Source organism: Rhipicephalus sanguineus, chromosome 4, assembly GCF_013339695.2.
Source record: "Rhipicephalus sanguineus isolate Rsan-2018 chromosome 4, BIME_Rsan_1.4, whole genome shotgun sequence".
Taxonomy (NCBI): domain Eukaryota; kingdom Metazoa; phylum Arthropoda; class Arachnida; order Ixodida; family Ixodidae; genus Rhipicephalus; species Rhipicephalus sanguineus.
In genome coordinates, this window is record NC_051179.1 from 151,030,439 (window position 1) to 151,044,603 (window position 14,165).

Genomic DNA, 14,165 nt, shown 5'->3' on the forward strand with positions numbered 1-14,165 from the left:
TCAAGGCGTGGATATCAAGAGGACGTCGACAGGAGATGGCCGTTCGGACATTTCAAAGCTGTTTGGATGCAAACCGCTACACGCTAGTTCATCTGACAATGCGTGAAACTGATTTTGCAACATATGGAAACCGCCGCTAATTTTTATCTTTCGGAAAATATGTGATTGAGGAAATAATTCATGGATAATTGTGCGAGCATGTATGCATTGCATTCGTGGCATTTCTCGCGATTATTTACGTGCTATAGAACGGTGAATGGGTGACGCACATACGTAAACTGACTGCAGTTTCTTCCCACGAAACACAAAACCTCTAAAAAACGTCTTAGTTTACGAGAAGACCAAAAATATATGCATTTTTTAAATAGAGCATTAATTCGCCCCTCAAATGTGCTTGCATACTCTTTATTAGCATTTTAACAGCTACGGCATACCCAGAGTCTATTTTGCCAAAGAAGTTCATAACGCCTAGTTCGAGACATTTTTCAGACATTTTGTCTGAAAGTACGAGTGCACAACGACTATCTCAATGATTCTTCGAATGTTTTTCTCGAGAAGGGCCAATATACAAAAACGGCATGTGAAAAGAGCGGTTACCGTCGGTTTTACTCAAACAAATGACGCAGACAACCATACCCCCAAAATAATTTGTTTCACAACGATGCCTCTAACAGCACGCTCGCACAGCCGCTGCTGTGCGAGCGTGCTGTTAGAGTCGCGCGACTGACAACAGTATAGTGAACTAGAAGTACTCTAGTGGCACGACCGCCCGGCCACGCCGCCTCTTTTGGCGGTCGGAAATACCACGGACCGCCGCTAGGGTTTCTCGTGGCGCCACTGCGCCTTTTCCTAGGCGAAGCGCGGGCTGGCGCGGGTCACTCAGCGATTCGGCGCGCTAGTTCAACACGGCTGCCGGTATCCCGCATATCGCTTTGTCTGCGGGCACTGTACTGCACGTGTACCGGCGCACTCTGCTCTGCATTTTCTCGCACGGACCGTTGTGGAGCAACTGTCTGTACCTGTTCAGATATTCAGTACCAACGAACATGTAGCTCGCGACATGTCGAAGCGGAGGACGGATTCACACTGTTTTGCTCCGGGTTGCCGAAGCGGCTACCCGGGTGCTCCGAAGGCGTCGTTGTTTGCAGCTCCTAGAGACGACGATCTCCGCAGAAAGTGGGAGCGTACCTCCGGAGGGATGACAAGCCTCTGACCGAAACATCAGCGGTGTGCGAACATCACTTCGAACCAAGATATATTCTGCGCGAATATGTGCACGTGATAAACGGCTGTGAAGTGCGCATTCCCGAGGAAAACCGTCATTGGTGCCTGATGCCGTGCCAACGCTTTTGCCAGGTTGTCCAGCGTAACCTTTCCGTCGCGGCGCCCAAGCAAAGACCGAGAGAAGAAAAGCAGCCAAACCTGCTGAAGGCGCAAGCAGAAACGGCGAAGGCCTGATGCATCTGACGAAGTGTGCGACGGTGGTGAAATGGAAGACATGACGTTAACGCCGCCACTAGTGCGCGACTTTCAATTGAAGCTATTCGCACCTTGAAGTTCCTACAAACTACTGGTGTCGTATAGAAACAGTTGGCCACTGCGATCTGATATTTGCGACGACAGTGATAAGCAAGCTTCCGAAGCTGGATATTTTTCATGAGAAAGCTGTGTGCTTTATGTCCACAGAAGGAAAAATTGTTGCCCAGTCTTCTATCAGGTGTGTTGTGTGAAGAGAAACCCGTGCAATCCCTTGCTGAGGCCACATCCGTATTGGAACAAGCTCGAGAAAGCCCTGTCTGCAAGGGAGCAATGTGTAAACAAGAATTCAAGCCGCTTTCCTCTCGGCTGACCGCACATCATCGAGCTGAAGCAAACACTGCTGGACGATCCGTGATCAGCGTACGCTGCTTTGGAAAAGTTTCTTCTGAAGGTAAGTAGACGTAAAGTGCATTAGGATGCCCATAACATTACCACATTGCCTCAGGTATTGAGGGGTGTGATTTTAACGTATACATTGTTTGTTCACTTGCAGGCTCAAGTTGTGCAGAATGCAAGTCCCTTAGGAAAGCGTTACTGACAAGAAAGTCGTACATTAACTGTCGTGTACACCTGCCTGTAAAGAAAACCCTTTCTTCACGACTGACGCAACAAAGAAGAAGACAGCACGTCTTCAAAATCAGGCTAGCGTACTTAAGAAAAAATTGAGTGCCATGCTAGCCAAGAACGTGTCAATCGCAGAAGAAGATTTCAATGCAAAAGTAGCTCTCCTACCAGAGAAGCAGCGTGAGGCAACTCTCCACATATTCAAAGCTTCCTCACGGAAGAGCACTAAAGGCATGATATTTTCAAATGAGTGGGTGCTCGAATGTTTGATTATGAAGCTGAAAAGTGCAAAGTTGTATGAGCACTTGAGAAAAGAAAAAATCTTAGTTCTCCCCAGTAAGACTACGCTTCGCAAATATTTAAAATGTTACAGAACTGGGTTTGGATTCAGCAATAAATCTTTGATGTGCTGAAACAAAAGACTTGCACTATGGACGAGTTTTCATGCCATGGAGGACTCATCGTGGATGAACTGAAACTCTCGGAGCACCTCTCAGTGAACAGTGAAGGCCGCATTGATGGCTTCGTTGACTTGGGACAGTTTACGTCTGACAAAGATAAGCACAGTGTCTGTGATCACGGTATGGTGATAATGTTTGTGCCCTTGTTGGAAAATGGACGCAAATACTCGCTGCATTTGCGACTCATGGAAACATAAATGGGAGCCTGCTGACGAAGATAATGCTTGAAGCCGTCATTTTAGCTGAGAAGGCCGGACTCAAGGTTGATTTCATTACATCTGATGGTGCCACTTGGAATCGGAAAATGTGGTCTGTGATGGGCATCAAAGCATCACTGACAGAAACGAAATGCAGCACATTGCATCCAGTGGACCCAACGCGCAAACTCCATTTTCTGTCGGACTTTCCTCATCTAATTAAGTGCCTGAGGAATGGACTACTAAGGTCGGACTACGAAACACCTGAGGGCCGGGTAAGTTGTTTTTGATCTCCAAGCATGCTGTGCAATTTTATGATGCAATCTGTTTGTTTCTAACAGTTTCTCACTTTGGTATTAATTTCAGGTATCTTTAGAATTCGTACGCAAAGCTTTGGCACTGGATGGTTGCAGTGTGACATTGCAGGCAATGCATGGAATCACCGAAAGCCACACGAATCCCAACAATTTCGAAAAGATGCGAGTATCATTAGCTTTTCAGCTTTTCGGAGAAAAAGTGATTCATGGTCTGCAGCTGTACAAGTCCGGAATTGAAGATGCCTGTGGTGACATAACAGCTACACTGAAGTTTTTCAAGTAAGTGTCATCACATTGTGGTTGTATTGTGATTGTACCTTCCACCTTGCATATGACAGTCTGACTTTTGCTCACAAACACAGATTCATCCTGCTTTTGTTCATTTCACAGGATCATCCATGACCTTGTGCAAATGATGACTTCACGATTTCCAGCTGAAGCGCTGCGCCCAAATTCAGCAAGTGTTGAGAAGCTGCAATCGTTTTGGTAGTACCTTTCATCATGGGAAGACCACACGAAGGGACAGAAAGGATTCCTGAGCCTCAACAGCTGCAGGGCTGCGAGTGACAGTGTCAAGTGTGCTTTCTCTGCTTCAGTACCTCACTGAGAAACTAGGCTACAGGTACTTTATGACCTAGAGTAGCCAAGATCCCGTTGAGCATGTTTTTGGCATTGTCAGGCAGTCGTCTGGATGCAACACGCACCCAACCCACAGCAGTTCATTACCACTATCAACTGCTTGAGCTTCAACAATCTTGCCCACTCAGCTTCAAAGGGAAACTGTGAGCCTGCAGTGCTCCATGCCCTTCTACCCGCGAATTCAGGTGCTGAAAATGTTCCATCTGGTAAACAGCGCTTAATGGACAAGTTTATAGACAGTGACAATGTAGCTGCCGTGCAGAGGTCGCTCCCAGAGAGTGCGCCAGACCATGCGTCATGTGTCATATCTGCCAGTGATAACCGGCTTACATTCTATATAGCAGGATATGTAGCGCGAAAATGCCTACTGAAGTCTGGCTGCGAAAAGTGCCTGAAGCTTCTTGTAATGCAAAAGGAGTCCGCTGAAAGTCTCAAACACTTGCACAATTGACACACATGAAAGACAGAGGTGGCCTGCTTTATCCGTCTAGCCTGTTGTTTAAGTTTGTTCATGATTTAGAAAAAGCCTTCACAACGTGTTTCAGTTTGCTGGAGCTGCACGCTGATAGCATACTCGATATTTAAGTGAAGTTAAGGCAAAGCAAAAAAACGGACTTGGTTGTCCGATCATTCTGAAGGCATTGCAGCTGAGGTCATCGTTTTTTACATCACTACTCGTCTGCATTTCCTAACTAAAAGCGTGAACCAGAATAGTGCTAAAAAGCGCGAATCAGCCAAGCACCTAAAGCTCAGTAGATGTTAAGTTCTGGACATGTCCATCTCACGTCTCTTCTTTTTTGCGAATCGTCGTAATAGTTTTGAAAAGCTGTTCAACTAGTGAAATTTATTTGGTTATTTTGTAATCTTTTTTTTTTGTCCTCTTCCAACCACCACAATAAATAAAGACAGCGCTTGTCTCGTCTTTTTCCTGTCCGCCGTGTCTATTTTCGCGCTGTTAACCTTAAGTATGCACAACCAACTAGCCCAGTCAGCCACTTTATTAATAAAGAGGTGTCTCTGTTTTCATTTTCGATGCTGAGCACGTGTCCTGTACCATGACCTCCTAGTAATAAGCAAGCACCAAAACTATAGTGGAAGCGCCGCCGTAAGCCTAGGCATGTGATGAGCATCGCTTTGCAGCGAATGTTATTAGCGCGTGTGGTAAATACGAAATATATATATATTCTTGGCCAACCTATGTATATCGAAACCGCTGAGCCACGCAGTAACTAACCTGGCAGTTTCACGTTTGCATGAGCAAGGAAGCTAACACGCGCGTTAGAATTAACCGCAGCTGCAACTCGAAAGGAGCCCGCGACGGCCCGACAACGCAGCCGAAGCTCCTAGGAAATGTAGCAGTGGCGCCACCTCGCGGCATCCGTGTGAAAGGCTGGCGCCAGAGCCTGGCCGGTCGCGCCACTAGAGTACTTCTAGTTCACTATAGACAACAGTAATAAAACCGGCAAAAACGCAGGCACGCACGCAGCGCACCCGGCACCATGCGGCGCACCGTGCAATCAGCTTCGGCGGCACTCATGTTGAAACGTGTCCTTCGCGATCGTGCTGTGCACCGGCGACTGCGGAGACGCCGTTGGCGTCGTCGCGTCGTTTTGCGTTGGCAGCAGCTCGGCGTTTCGCATTTTGTGTAGCGTGCCAGCTTTTCTGTACGGTTCACTGGCTGTTATCTGGCATGAAGTAACTGTGCTCATGCCATTTGCCGCATATTTTCCATCAGTGATTCGTGAAACAAGCTCTACTGTGTGTTTTCGCCGACGGTCCGTTACAACAATGGCCTGATCTGCTCGCCACCTTCGTTGCAGCTAGCAAGCAGGTATTCGGATAACCTACTTCGTTCGGTAAGTGAAATTAAGTCCCAATGGACAACGAATATCCTAACGACGTCCGAAGAAGAGCCTAACGTCCGCGTCCAGAACGACGGTTCACGGGGCGTGCAGCGGACGTCTCGTTTTGGATGTCCAAAAAAGGTCTTCCGACAGACGTCCAAGAATATAGCACGTGGACGTTTTCAATAATCCAGGCGTGGATATCAAGAGGACGTCGACAGGAGATGGCCGTTCGGACATTTCAAAGCTGTTTGGATGCAAACCGCTACACGCTAGTTCATCTGACAATGCGTGAAACTGATTTTGCAACATATGGAAACCGCCGCTAATTTTTATCTTTCGGAAAATATGTGATTGAGGAAATAATTCATGGATAATTGTGCGAGCATGTATGCATTACATTCGTGGCATTTCTCGCGATTATTTACGTGCTTATGAGAACGGTGAATGGGTGACGCACATACGTAAACGTGACTGCAGTTTCTTCCCACGAAACACAAACCTCTAAAAAACGTCTTAGTTTACGAGAAGACCAAAAATATATGCATTTTTTAAATAGCATTAATTCGCCCCTCAAATGTGCTTGCATACTCTTTATTAGCATTTTCAACAGCTACGGCATACCCAGAGTCTATTTTGCCAAAGAAGTTCATAACGCCTAGTTCGAGACATTTTTCAGACATTTGTCTGAAAGTACGAGTACACAACGACTATCTCAATGATTCTTCGAATGTTTTCTCGAGAAGGGCCAATATACAAAAACGGCATGTGAAAAGAGCGGTTACCGTCGGTTTTACTCAAACAATGACGCAGACAACCATACCCCCAAAATAATTTGTTTCACAACGATGCCTCTAACAGCACGCTCGCACAGCAGCGCTGCTGTGCGAGCGTGCTGTTAGAGTCGCGCGACTGACAACAGTAAAAACCGGCAAAACGCAGGCACGCACGCAGCGCACCCGGCGCACCATGCGGCGCACCGTGCAATCAGCTTCGGCGGCACTCATGTTGAAACGTGTCCTTCGCGATCGTGCGATCGTGCTGTGCTGTGCACCGGCACCGGCGACTGCGGAGACGCCGTTGGCGTCGTCGCGTCGTTTTGCGTTGGCAGCAGCTCGGCTGTCATCGTTTCGCATTTTGTGTAGCGTGCCAGCTTTTCTGTACGGTTCACTGGCTGTTATCTGGCATGAAGTAACTGTGCTCATGCCATTTGCCGCATATTTTCCATCAGTGATTCGTGAAACAAGCTCTACTGTGTTTTCGCCGACGGTCCGTTACAACAATGGCCTGATCTGCTCGCCACCTTCGTTGCAGCTAGCAAGCAGGTATTCGGATAACCTACTTCGTTCGGTAAGTGAAATTAAGTGTGCCTGACTTTTCGTCATTACTGCTAGAACTTTGACAGTTCTTTGCTGGTGGTTGAATCTTTGTCGAACGCGAAACTATATACGGAGGACGCGCCGTTGCGAATCGTAAGCCAGACTTATCTTGTTCTTCTGCGGGTTACAGCTCGTGTGTGGGTGGGTGTATGCGTGCGAGCGAGTGTTTGCTTGCTTGCTTGCTTGCTTGCTTACAACCATGCCGGCCTGTCGCTGACAAATAGTGCAACGATTCTACAACAGGTGCCTCGCTTTGTGAGTAGTTATGATTGTCGTTAATAAATACATGACAGCATTTGTGCACATCTGTAATTGGAAATCTGTCTTTAGAATGACTTGATGCTCAATTATTTGTTGTAAATTATACCTAGCTTACTTGCTTCTTCTTGTATGCAGCTTTTCTTCACCGCTGTTTGTACAAGACATGAGGCCCGATACCACGCCAGCTTGTGTGAAAGCCAGCGCAGTTTCTTTGACGGGACCTTGAGTGCATTCATGCAGAACTTGAATTTATGTTGCTGCTGCGTCAATCAGCTTCACCTTGTGCGGTCACCTTCTGTCGTATTTGTGCCACATTCGGTGCGCTTATTCATTAATAAAGCCGCTTTTACAAGATCGTTGGATAATTTATTGTTTTGGATAAGCATGATTATTTGTGCGCCATACACTAAACGTCATTTACGAAGTACGTGTTCATCCTTTGCATGTTCAGATTTATTATTTGTTCAGTAGTAAACCGATGTGAATTCTACATGGAAATTGGATAAAGTGGTGTGTAGAAGAAAAGTAAGGACACAAAGAAGCGCTTGTTTGTGTCCTTACTTTTATTGTCTGCGTCTCGATTTTGAGCTGTATTTACAATGAGCCCATTGGTGCCCCGCTGGATATATAGTGAGGCTTTTGGTCATTATCACGTCCAGATGTACTTTCTGTGGATTTTTGGGCACCTTCAGGATATGATATCCTGAAGGTGCCAAAATACACAGAAAGTCCAGCTCTGCACGTGATAAGACCAAAAGCCTCACTGTGTCCAGCGTATGGGTCATTCCACGGACGTTTTCTGGACGTCGGGTAAGATTTTTACTGAATTTGCATACGTCCAAGCACGTCCGAATATCCGGTTTTGACGCCCGGTGGGATTAACTCGGGATGTTCAATTCCTTTGCGCCATATAGTCCTGCGGACGGCCCGTTGAACGTCCCACGGTATTTGTCGTGCATCCGCCGGATGTACGTAATGTCCAGTAAAGTGGTCCGATAGACGTCCCAAAGTTATTCGTTGCCCATTGGGGTGTGCCTGACTTTTCGTCATTACTGCTAGAACTTTTGACAGTTCTTTGCTGGTGGTTGAATCTTTGTCGAACGCGAAACTATATACGGAGGTCGCGCCGTTGCGAATCGTAAGCCAGACTTATCTTGTTCTTCTGCGGGTTACAGCTCGTGTGTGGGTGGGTGTATGCGTGCGAGCGAGTGTTTGCTTGCTTGCTTGCTTGCTTGCTTGCTTACAACCATGCCGGCCTGTCGCTGACAAATAGTGCAACGATTCTACAACAGGTGCCTCGCTTTGTGGTAGTTATGATTGTCGTTAATAAATACATGACAGCATTTGTGCACATCTGTAATTGGAAATCTGTCTTTAGAATGACTTGATGCTCAATTATTGTTGTAAATTATACCTAGCTTACTTGCTTCTGTATGCAGCTTTTCTTCACCGCTGTTTGTACAAGACATGAGGCCCGAGACCACGCCAGCTTGTGTGAAAGCCAGCGCAGTTTCTTTGACGGGACCTGGAGTGCATTCATGCAGAACTTGAATTTATGTTGCTGCTGCGTCAATCAGCTTCACCTTGTGCGGTCACCTTCTGTCGTATTTTGTGCCACATTCGGTGCGCTTTATTCATTAATAAAGCCGCTTTTACAGATCGTTGGATAATTTATTGTTTTGGATAAGCATGATTATTTGTGCGCCATACACTAAACGTCATTTACGAAGTACGTTGTCATCCTTGCATGTTCAGATTTATTATTGTTAGTAGTAAACGATGTGAATTCTACATGGAATGGATATAATGGTGTGTAGAAGAAAGTAAGGACCAAAGCGCGTTGTTTTGTCCTTTCTTTTATGTCTCGTCTCGATTTTGAGCTGTATTTACAATAGCCCATTGGTGCCCCTGGATATCTGTGAGGCTTTTGGTCATCACGTCCAGAGCTGTACTTTCTGTGGATTTTTGGGACCTTCAGGATATCATATCCTGAAGGTGCCAAAAATACACAGAAAGTCCAGCTCTGCACGTGATAATGACCAAAAGCCTCACTGTGTCCAGCGTATGGGTCATTCCACGGACGTTTTCTGGACGTCGGGTAAGATTTTTACTGAATTTGCATACGTCCAAGCACGTCCGAATATCCGGTTTTGACGCCCGGTGGGATTAACTCGGGATGTTCAATTCCTTTGCGCCATATAGTCCTGCGGACGGCCCGTTGAACGTCCCACGGTATTTGTCGTGCATCCGCCGGATGTACGTAATGTCCAGTAAAGTGGTCCGATAGACGTCCCAAAGTTATTCGTTGCCCATTGGGATGTGTCTTAAACTCAAATGAAAACTCAAATAAGACGTTCTGCTTGCAACTGTTCATTTTGTACTTGTGTTGTGGAGCATGTGATCCAGCGTATCTCTTGCATTTTGGCAAAATTAAGTATTTCTGTAAGATTGTCAAAATCACGCGGCAGCTCCGTGCTTCCAATGTCTGGTGATCATAGGCGCCAAGACATTTTTCAAGCTACAGTTGCAGCTTTTCTTTCCTGCCACTCCTATCCTGTTGCCAATAAAGACAAATTGAATTCAATTCAACACTTTCGCGTCATATTAACTCTTCTCTTACCACTGGAACATTGGCTGTTTTTGTATGTTTGAGTTAGGACTTCTTTGTACGTGTGCAACAGCTACTGGATTCACAGTGATATGCAATATATAGGGAAGTTAAACAAATGGGCTTTCCAATGATTGATTTTTAAAAATGCAAAAACAAGATATTTGTTGGAAAAAACTAAACGGAAAAAAAGACACAAAAATTTCAAGAACATCTAAGCAAAAAGTAATGTCTATGGCATTTTTTTTAATTCAGAATATACAAGCTACTGAATGATTACTTTGCAACCTTTTCTTAAAGAAGCTTAACCCCAAATTAAACGCTACTCGGGATAAGAAAAATTACATGACACGGTGCAATATTCAACTCGTTGGTATGGCTCTACCCACATTTTTTCGAAAAAATATATATATATTGACAACGTTACATATACCAATTCCGCTAGTATAAAATGTACATTTCGGTGGTACGCTACCGAAAATAGCAATTACAAAATACGTAATAACAATAATAACAAAGAAGTATTTAATTGAATTCATCATGAACATAATGACGGACTATGTCTTCAGAGAAAAAGTTCTTGACTTGTGAAGGATAGAAAATATACAGAGATTTCATAGCAAAATATGTGGGCAAAAATCGAAGTCTTAGCTGAAATCCTCATGGAGCCATGAATGTTTTATTCAGCCAGATTGATGTGCCCGTAGCCAAAACTGGCAAAACAATTTCTCTTAAAGCCTAAATGCACGTTGAAAGTGCGGCAGAACACGTCCATGTTGTGTTGAACACGTTCATATTGAACACGGTCATATTGTTGACCTTTGTTAGCACTCTTTCCTGTTCCGACGGACGTGCTTTTTCTTGAGATCGAGCTGTACGGCCATGGGTACTTGAGTTTGTAAGGGAGGAACAGTAACTGGTCCCGTGTCTTCAAGTTCTAGGAGCTGTCCAATGAGCTCTGTCCTGAAGGCCAGCTGGTCATACTGCGAAGGCCTCGAAAGCTCAGGTGTTTGTGGGTGCTGCGTGTGATGTGCATAGAAAATAGCTGATCAACAGCTGCGAAGTCGATGAAGTAGAACACCCAGGAGAAAATATTCAACTGGTTTTTATTTGGTTTTAACTGGAACCAGCTGGGTCCAACTGGAAGCCAACGGGTTACGAACAGGTTCCAGTTCGTCCCCAGCAGGAACCAGCCAGTGTGGAAATGGAACCAGTTGGCCCAGAAATAGAACGAACTGTAATGGTCAGGATACAGAAACAGCTGGAACCAGTTGGTCTGTAAACTAAACAACCCCGAAATAGTTGGTCTGAAAACCATGGAGCAAGGGCCATTTGGCCTGGAAATTAATTAAACCAAGTGGACTAGAGCAAGAACGTACGTACTACTTTTGCTCATGTAGAACCATGCAGGTGCACCCCAGACTAATTGCACCAAGGATAATTAAGTGTGCAATTGATGCAGTTCAACTGCAGGAAGGAAATTAGTTCTTGAAGGTGGTCTCAGTGCGCATGTTGGTCATTTATTGTAACATGAGCTATATACACGAGGAGAGGAAATGAAATATAAGGCTTACATGCAGTCAGTTCATATTTCTTTCCCCAAAGGTTCTTTGCCCTGAGGTTAAAAATTGGTACAGTGCCCTGCAAGTCAAAATTTTCAGTTCTGAATGTAGCGTGTATTAGCGCGGTATAAAAGAAAGGAACGTGCATGACACAGACGTAGACATAGGTTAGCACCTACTTATACCTCTACATCTGTGTCGTGTTCCTTTCGTTTATGTACCGCGCTAATACGTATACATTCATGAATGACCAACTCCCCCGATCAGCAACCCTTCTGATTTTCAGTTCTGCCGATATCATATGCAGACCGAACTGTATGCCTCCACAACTGCATTGTATGTGTCCTAAACCTGCACAATTGAAAATATTTGTGCATGCTCATGTAGTGCGTGCCCTGTGTCATGGGTATTTTATGGGCACTGCATGGTCCGAGTTGGGACCAGTCCAGAAGCCAACAAGTTCCGGCTGGGACGAGTTGGCAACTGGTTCCAGGACCAGCTGGCAACTGGTTCTAGCTGGAATGGTTCCATAACCCAGTCAGCTGGAATTTAATTCACCTAGGAAATTTGCCTTTCCCCTGCAAATGCACTTTCTCAAAACTTCGCATGAGCTAGTAAGCTTGTCGTATTTATCAATTCCACTGCATTCTGGGTTGTAAATTTCCAACATTCCGGATTGACGCATGCTCAAAATGTTGTCTACCGTGTGACTGATGCTCGTATGTGTGGTAAGGAAAAAAAATAATACTTGCATTGAGAGCGCGTGCCATGTGCGTGCAACTGACCACGGTGAACGGACAAATCATGCTGCAACAAGGAAAGGTACAAAAATGCGAAAATGTGTTTGCACAAAATTGCGAAACACACAGTGGCGTTGCGTGCGTCCCGTCTCTTCTCGTCCGCGTCTACAAAGCACATCCCCATCGTCGAAGTTGTAAAACACGAGTTAAAGTAATATAACGCAGTGATGAAGGCGAGTTTTTTTTTTTCAAAGTTAACAAAAATGCATAAGAAAACTGGTTCGCATAAGACACTCTACCGCGGACCTTAGATTACGCAATGAAATTGCGGTTTCGGTTTCGAATGTGTCCTCCCCTTCGTTGCCCTTTCTTCACGATCACTTGTTTATCGAAGCGAGGCACAGACTCGTATATATAACCATACATTTCTTATTGTATTGTGTAACGTTGTTTGGAGGTGGGCATACACTTTGTATCTGTGTTTTGCTTGTGTTGCTAGCTACTGCCAACGTTTCTACGGTCGAGTACGTAGCAAAACTTGTGACTGTGCGGATCTACTCAAAATGGTGAGTCGTTCAAGATTGCTTTTACGACTTTCGGCGTTCGATGTGTGCACGCTACCAACCGGCTGTTTCTGTACCCCTAGACGTCCTTAAAGTTCGTCCGTCCTTCGTACCGCTTTGAAAGTCCCAATGATGTGCACCGTTGCGCTTTCTCTAGTGAACCGGCGTTGATGCTAACAGGTGGTTCAATGTTTGAGCCCGAGTCAGTGACGGCACTGCACCCTTTGAGTAGCCACATTTATGTAGCTGAAGCTTTGTCCATTCAAACACAACGCCGGTACCTCAACGGCCACAGTTTATACCGGTGTCGTCGACGGGCACATATATTGTTCGCGATCAGGGCCGATCCGTATCGGATTTCTCGCTTCTACGCGGCTAAAACTAATCCTATCGTGCTTTGCTCAAACGTCACCCAAATCGCGCTTCGCAGATCGCGATCCTCTTGATTCCGATCGGGCCTAATCGACTGTGTAGCAGCACCTGATCAGGATCGAGCCTAATACGGATCGGCCCGATTGCGATCAGAAGTACCCTGTGACACCGGTAATATTTCTGGCGTGGAGCCGGGAAAGTGTGGTATGCCAGGCCTTCATATATGAATTGTCAACTTCACTATGTTCATGATTATGAGTAGCATGTAATTGCCAATTGATCTGAGTGTCACTTCATCTGGGAATTCAAGCTGTGTACCTGCATCATGCCATGCGGAATCTCGCTCGACTGTCCTTCTGTCTGGAGAGAAAAAAACCTTTGGGTCCTGTTCATTTGGGTTATAAGCCATCTTACGTTTTCACGGAATTGTCAAAAGAGATGGCAGATCTATTTCAGTTTAAACAGACAGAACCCATTCATGAAATGGTGTGGACGGCTTCGCACGGTTTTCAAAGTGATATGTGAAGGAAAGCTCTTTATGCGGCATGTCATATTGCAATTTAAGCAAAATTACATTGCAGTGAATACCAAGCAGCACCTTATTGCAAGCGCGCAAAATAATTCTAACCACGGCAGGTTAGAAATTTAACTGATAATTTTGTGAAAGACATTACTCCATTCTTAGAAGTTGCCTTATACTGTAATGTTTGCCATCCTTCAATTGTGATCTACTGGTTCTCTGTTACAGTGATTGTTTTTGGTCCATTGATTTCCTAACCGCTCAAAGGTGCTTGACGACTTCTCCTCACTCAAGATCATCACTTGATGACTAACATGTCTACGTTGTCTTAGGCGTTCCATTACTTTCCGAATGGCTTCTGCTGAGCTGAGACCACAAAAGAGTGTTTTTAAAATTACTTCTACATGTAGCACGGAGATATGTACAATTACAAATAAACAGTGATGTTTTCACGTAAAATCTTTTCAGACTTGTTTCTGTGTTTTGAACAAGTTACTCAAGACATTTCATGCCACAGACACAAAAAAAAAGAGCTGTTATGGTAAGTTTGGAGAGATTAACAATTTGTATGGTCCCTGAAAGACAGTTTGTATGTCGTA

The 14,165-nt window shown here is 45.1% G+C and overlaps 2 protein-coding genes across 2 annotated transcripts in view; both read left to right on the plus strand.

Annotated features, from left to right (window-relative positions):
• Nucleotides 1–2,156: 2,156 nt before the first annotated feature.
• Nucleotides 2,157–3,568, plus strand: LOC119391735 (uncharacterized). The gene is made up of 3 exons (XM_037659389.2): nucleotides 2,157–3,036; nucleotides 3,128–3,357; nucleotides 3,469–3,568. The coding sequence occupies exons 1-3, from the start codon at nucleotides 2,785–2,787 to the stop codon at nucleotides 3,566–3,568; spliced, it is 582 nt and encodes a 193-aa protein (XP_037515317.1). The 5' UTR covers nucleotides 2,157–2,784.
• An 8,880-nt stretch (nucleotides 3,569–12,448) lies between these two features.
• LOC119390804 (2,4-dienoyl-CoA reductase [(3E)-enoyl-CoA-producing], mitochondrial-like) overlaps nucleotides 12,449–14,165 on the plus strand; it is a 37,314-nt gene continuing 35,597 nt past the window's right edge. Inside the window, 1 exon segment of the mRNA XM_037658500.2 lies at nucleotides 12,449–12,677. Within this exon segment, the coding sequence (XP_037514428.1) occupies nucleotides 12,675–12,677 (3 nt within the window). The 5' untranslated portion in view covers nucleotides 12,449–12,674.

Excerpts from the sequence above, each read along its gene's own strand:
- LOC119391735 (XM_037659389.2), top strand. The coding sequence starts at position 2,785 with ATGCTTGAAGCCGTCATTTTAGCTGAGAAGGCCGGACTCAAGGTTGAT. Across the intron at positions 3,037-3,127 it reads ACGAAACACCTGAGGGCCGG|GTATCTTTAGAATTCGTACG; the intron begins GTAAGTTGTTTT and ends TATTAATTTCAG. Across the intron at positions 3,358-3,468 it reads GCTACACTGAAGTTTTTCAA|GATCATCCATGACCTTGTGC; the intron begins GTAAGTGTCATC and ends TTCATTTCACAG.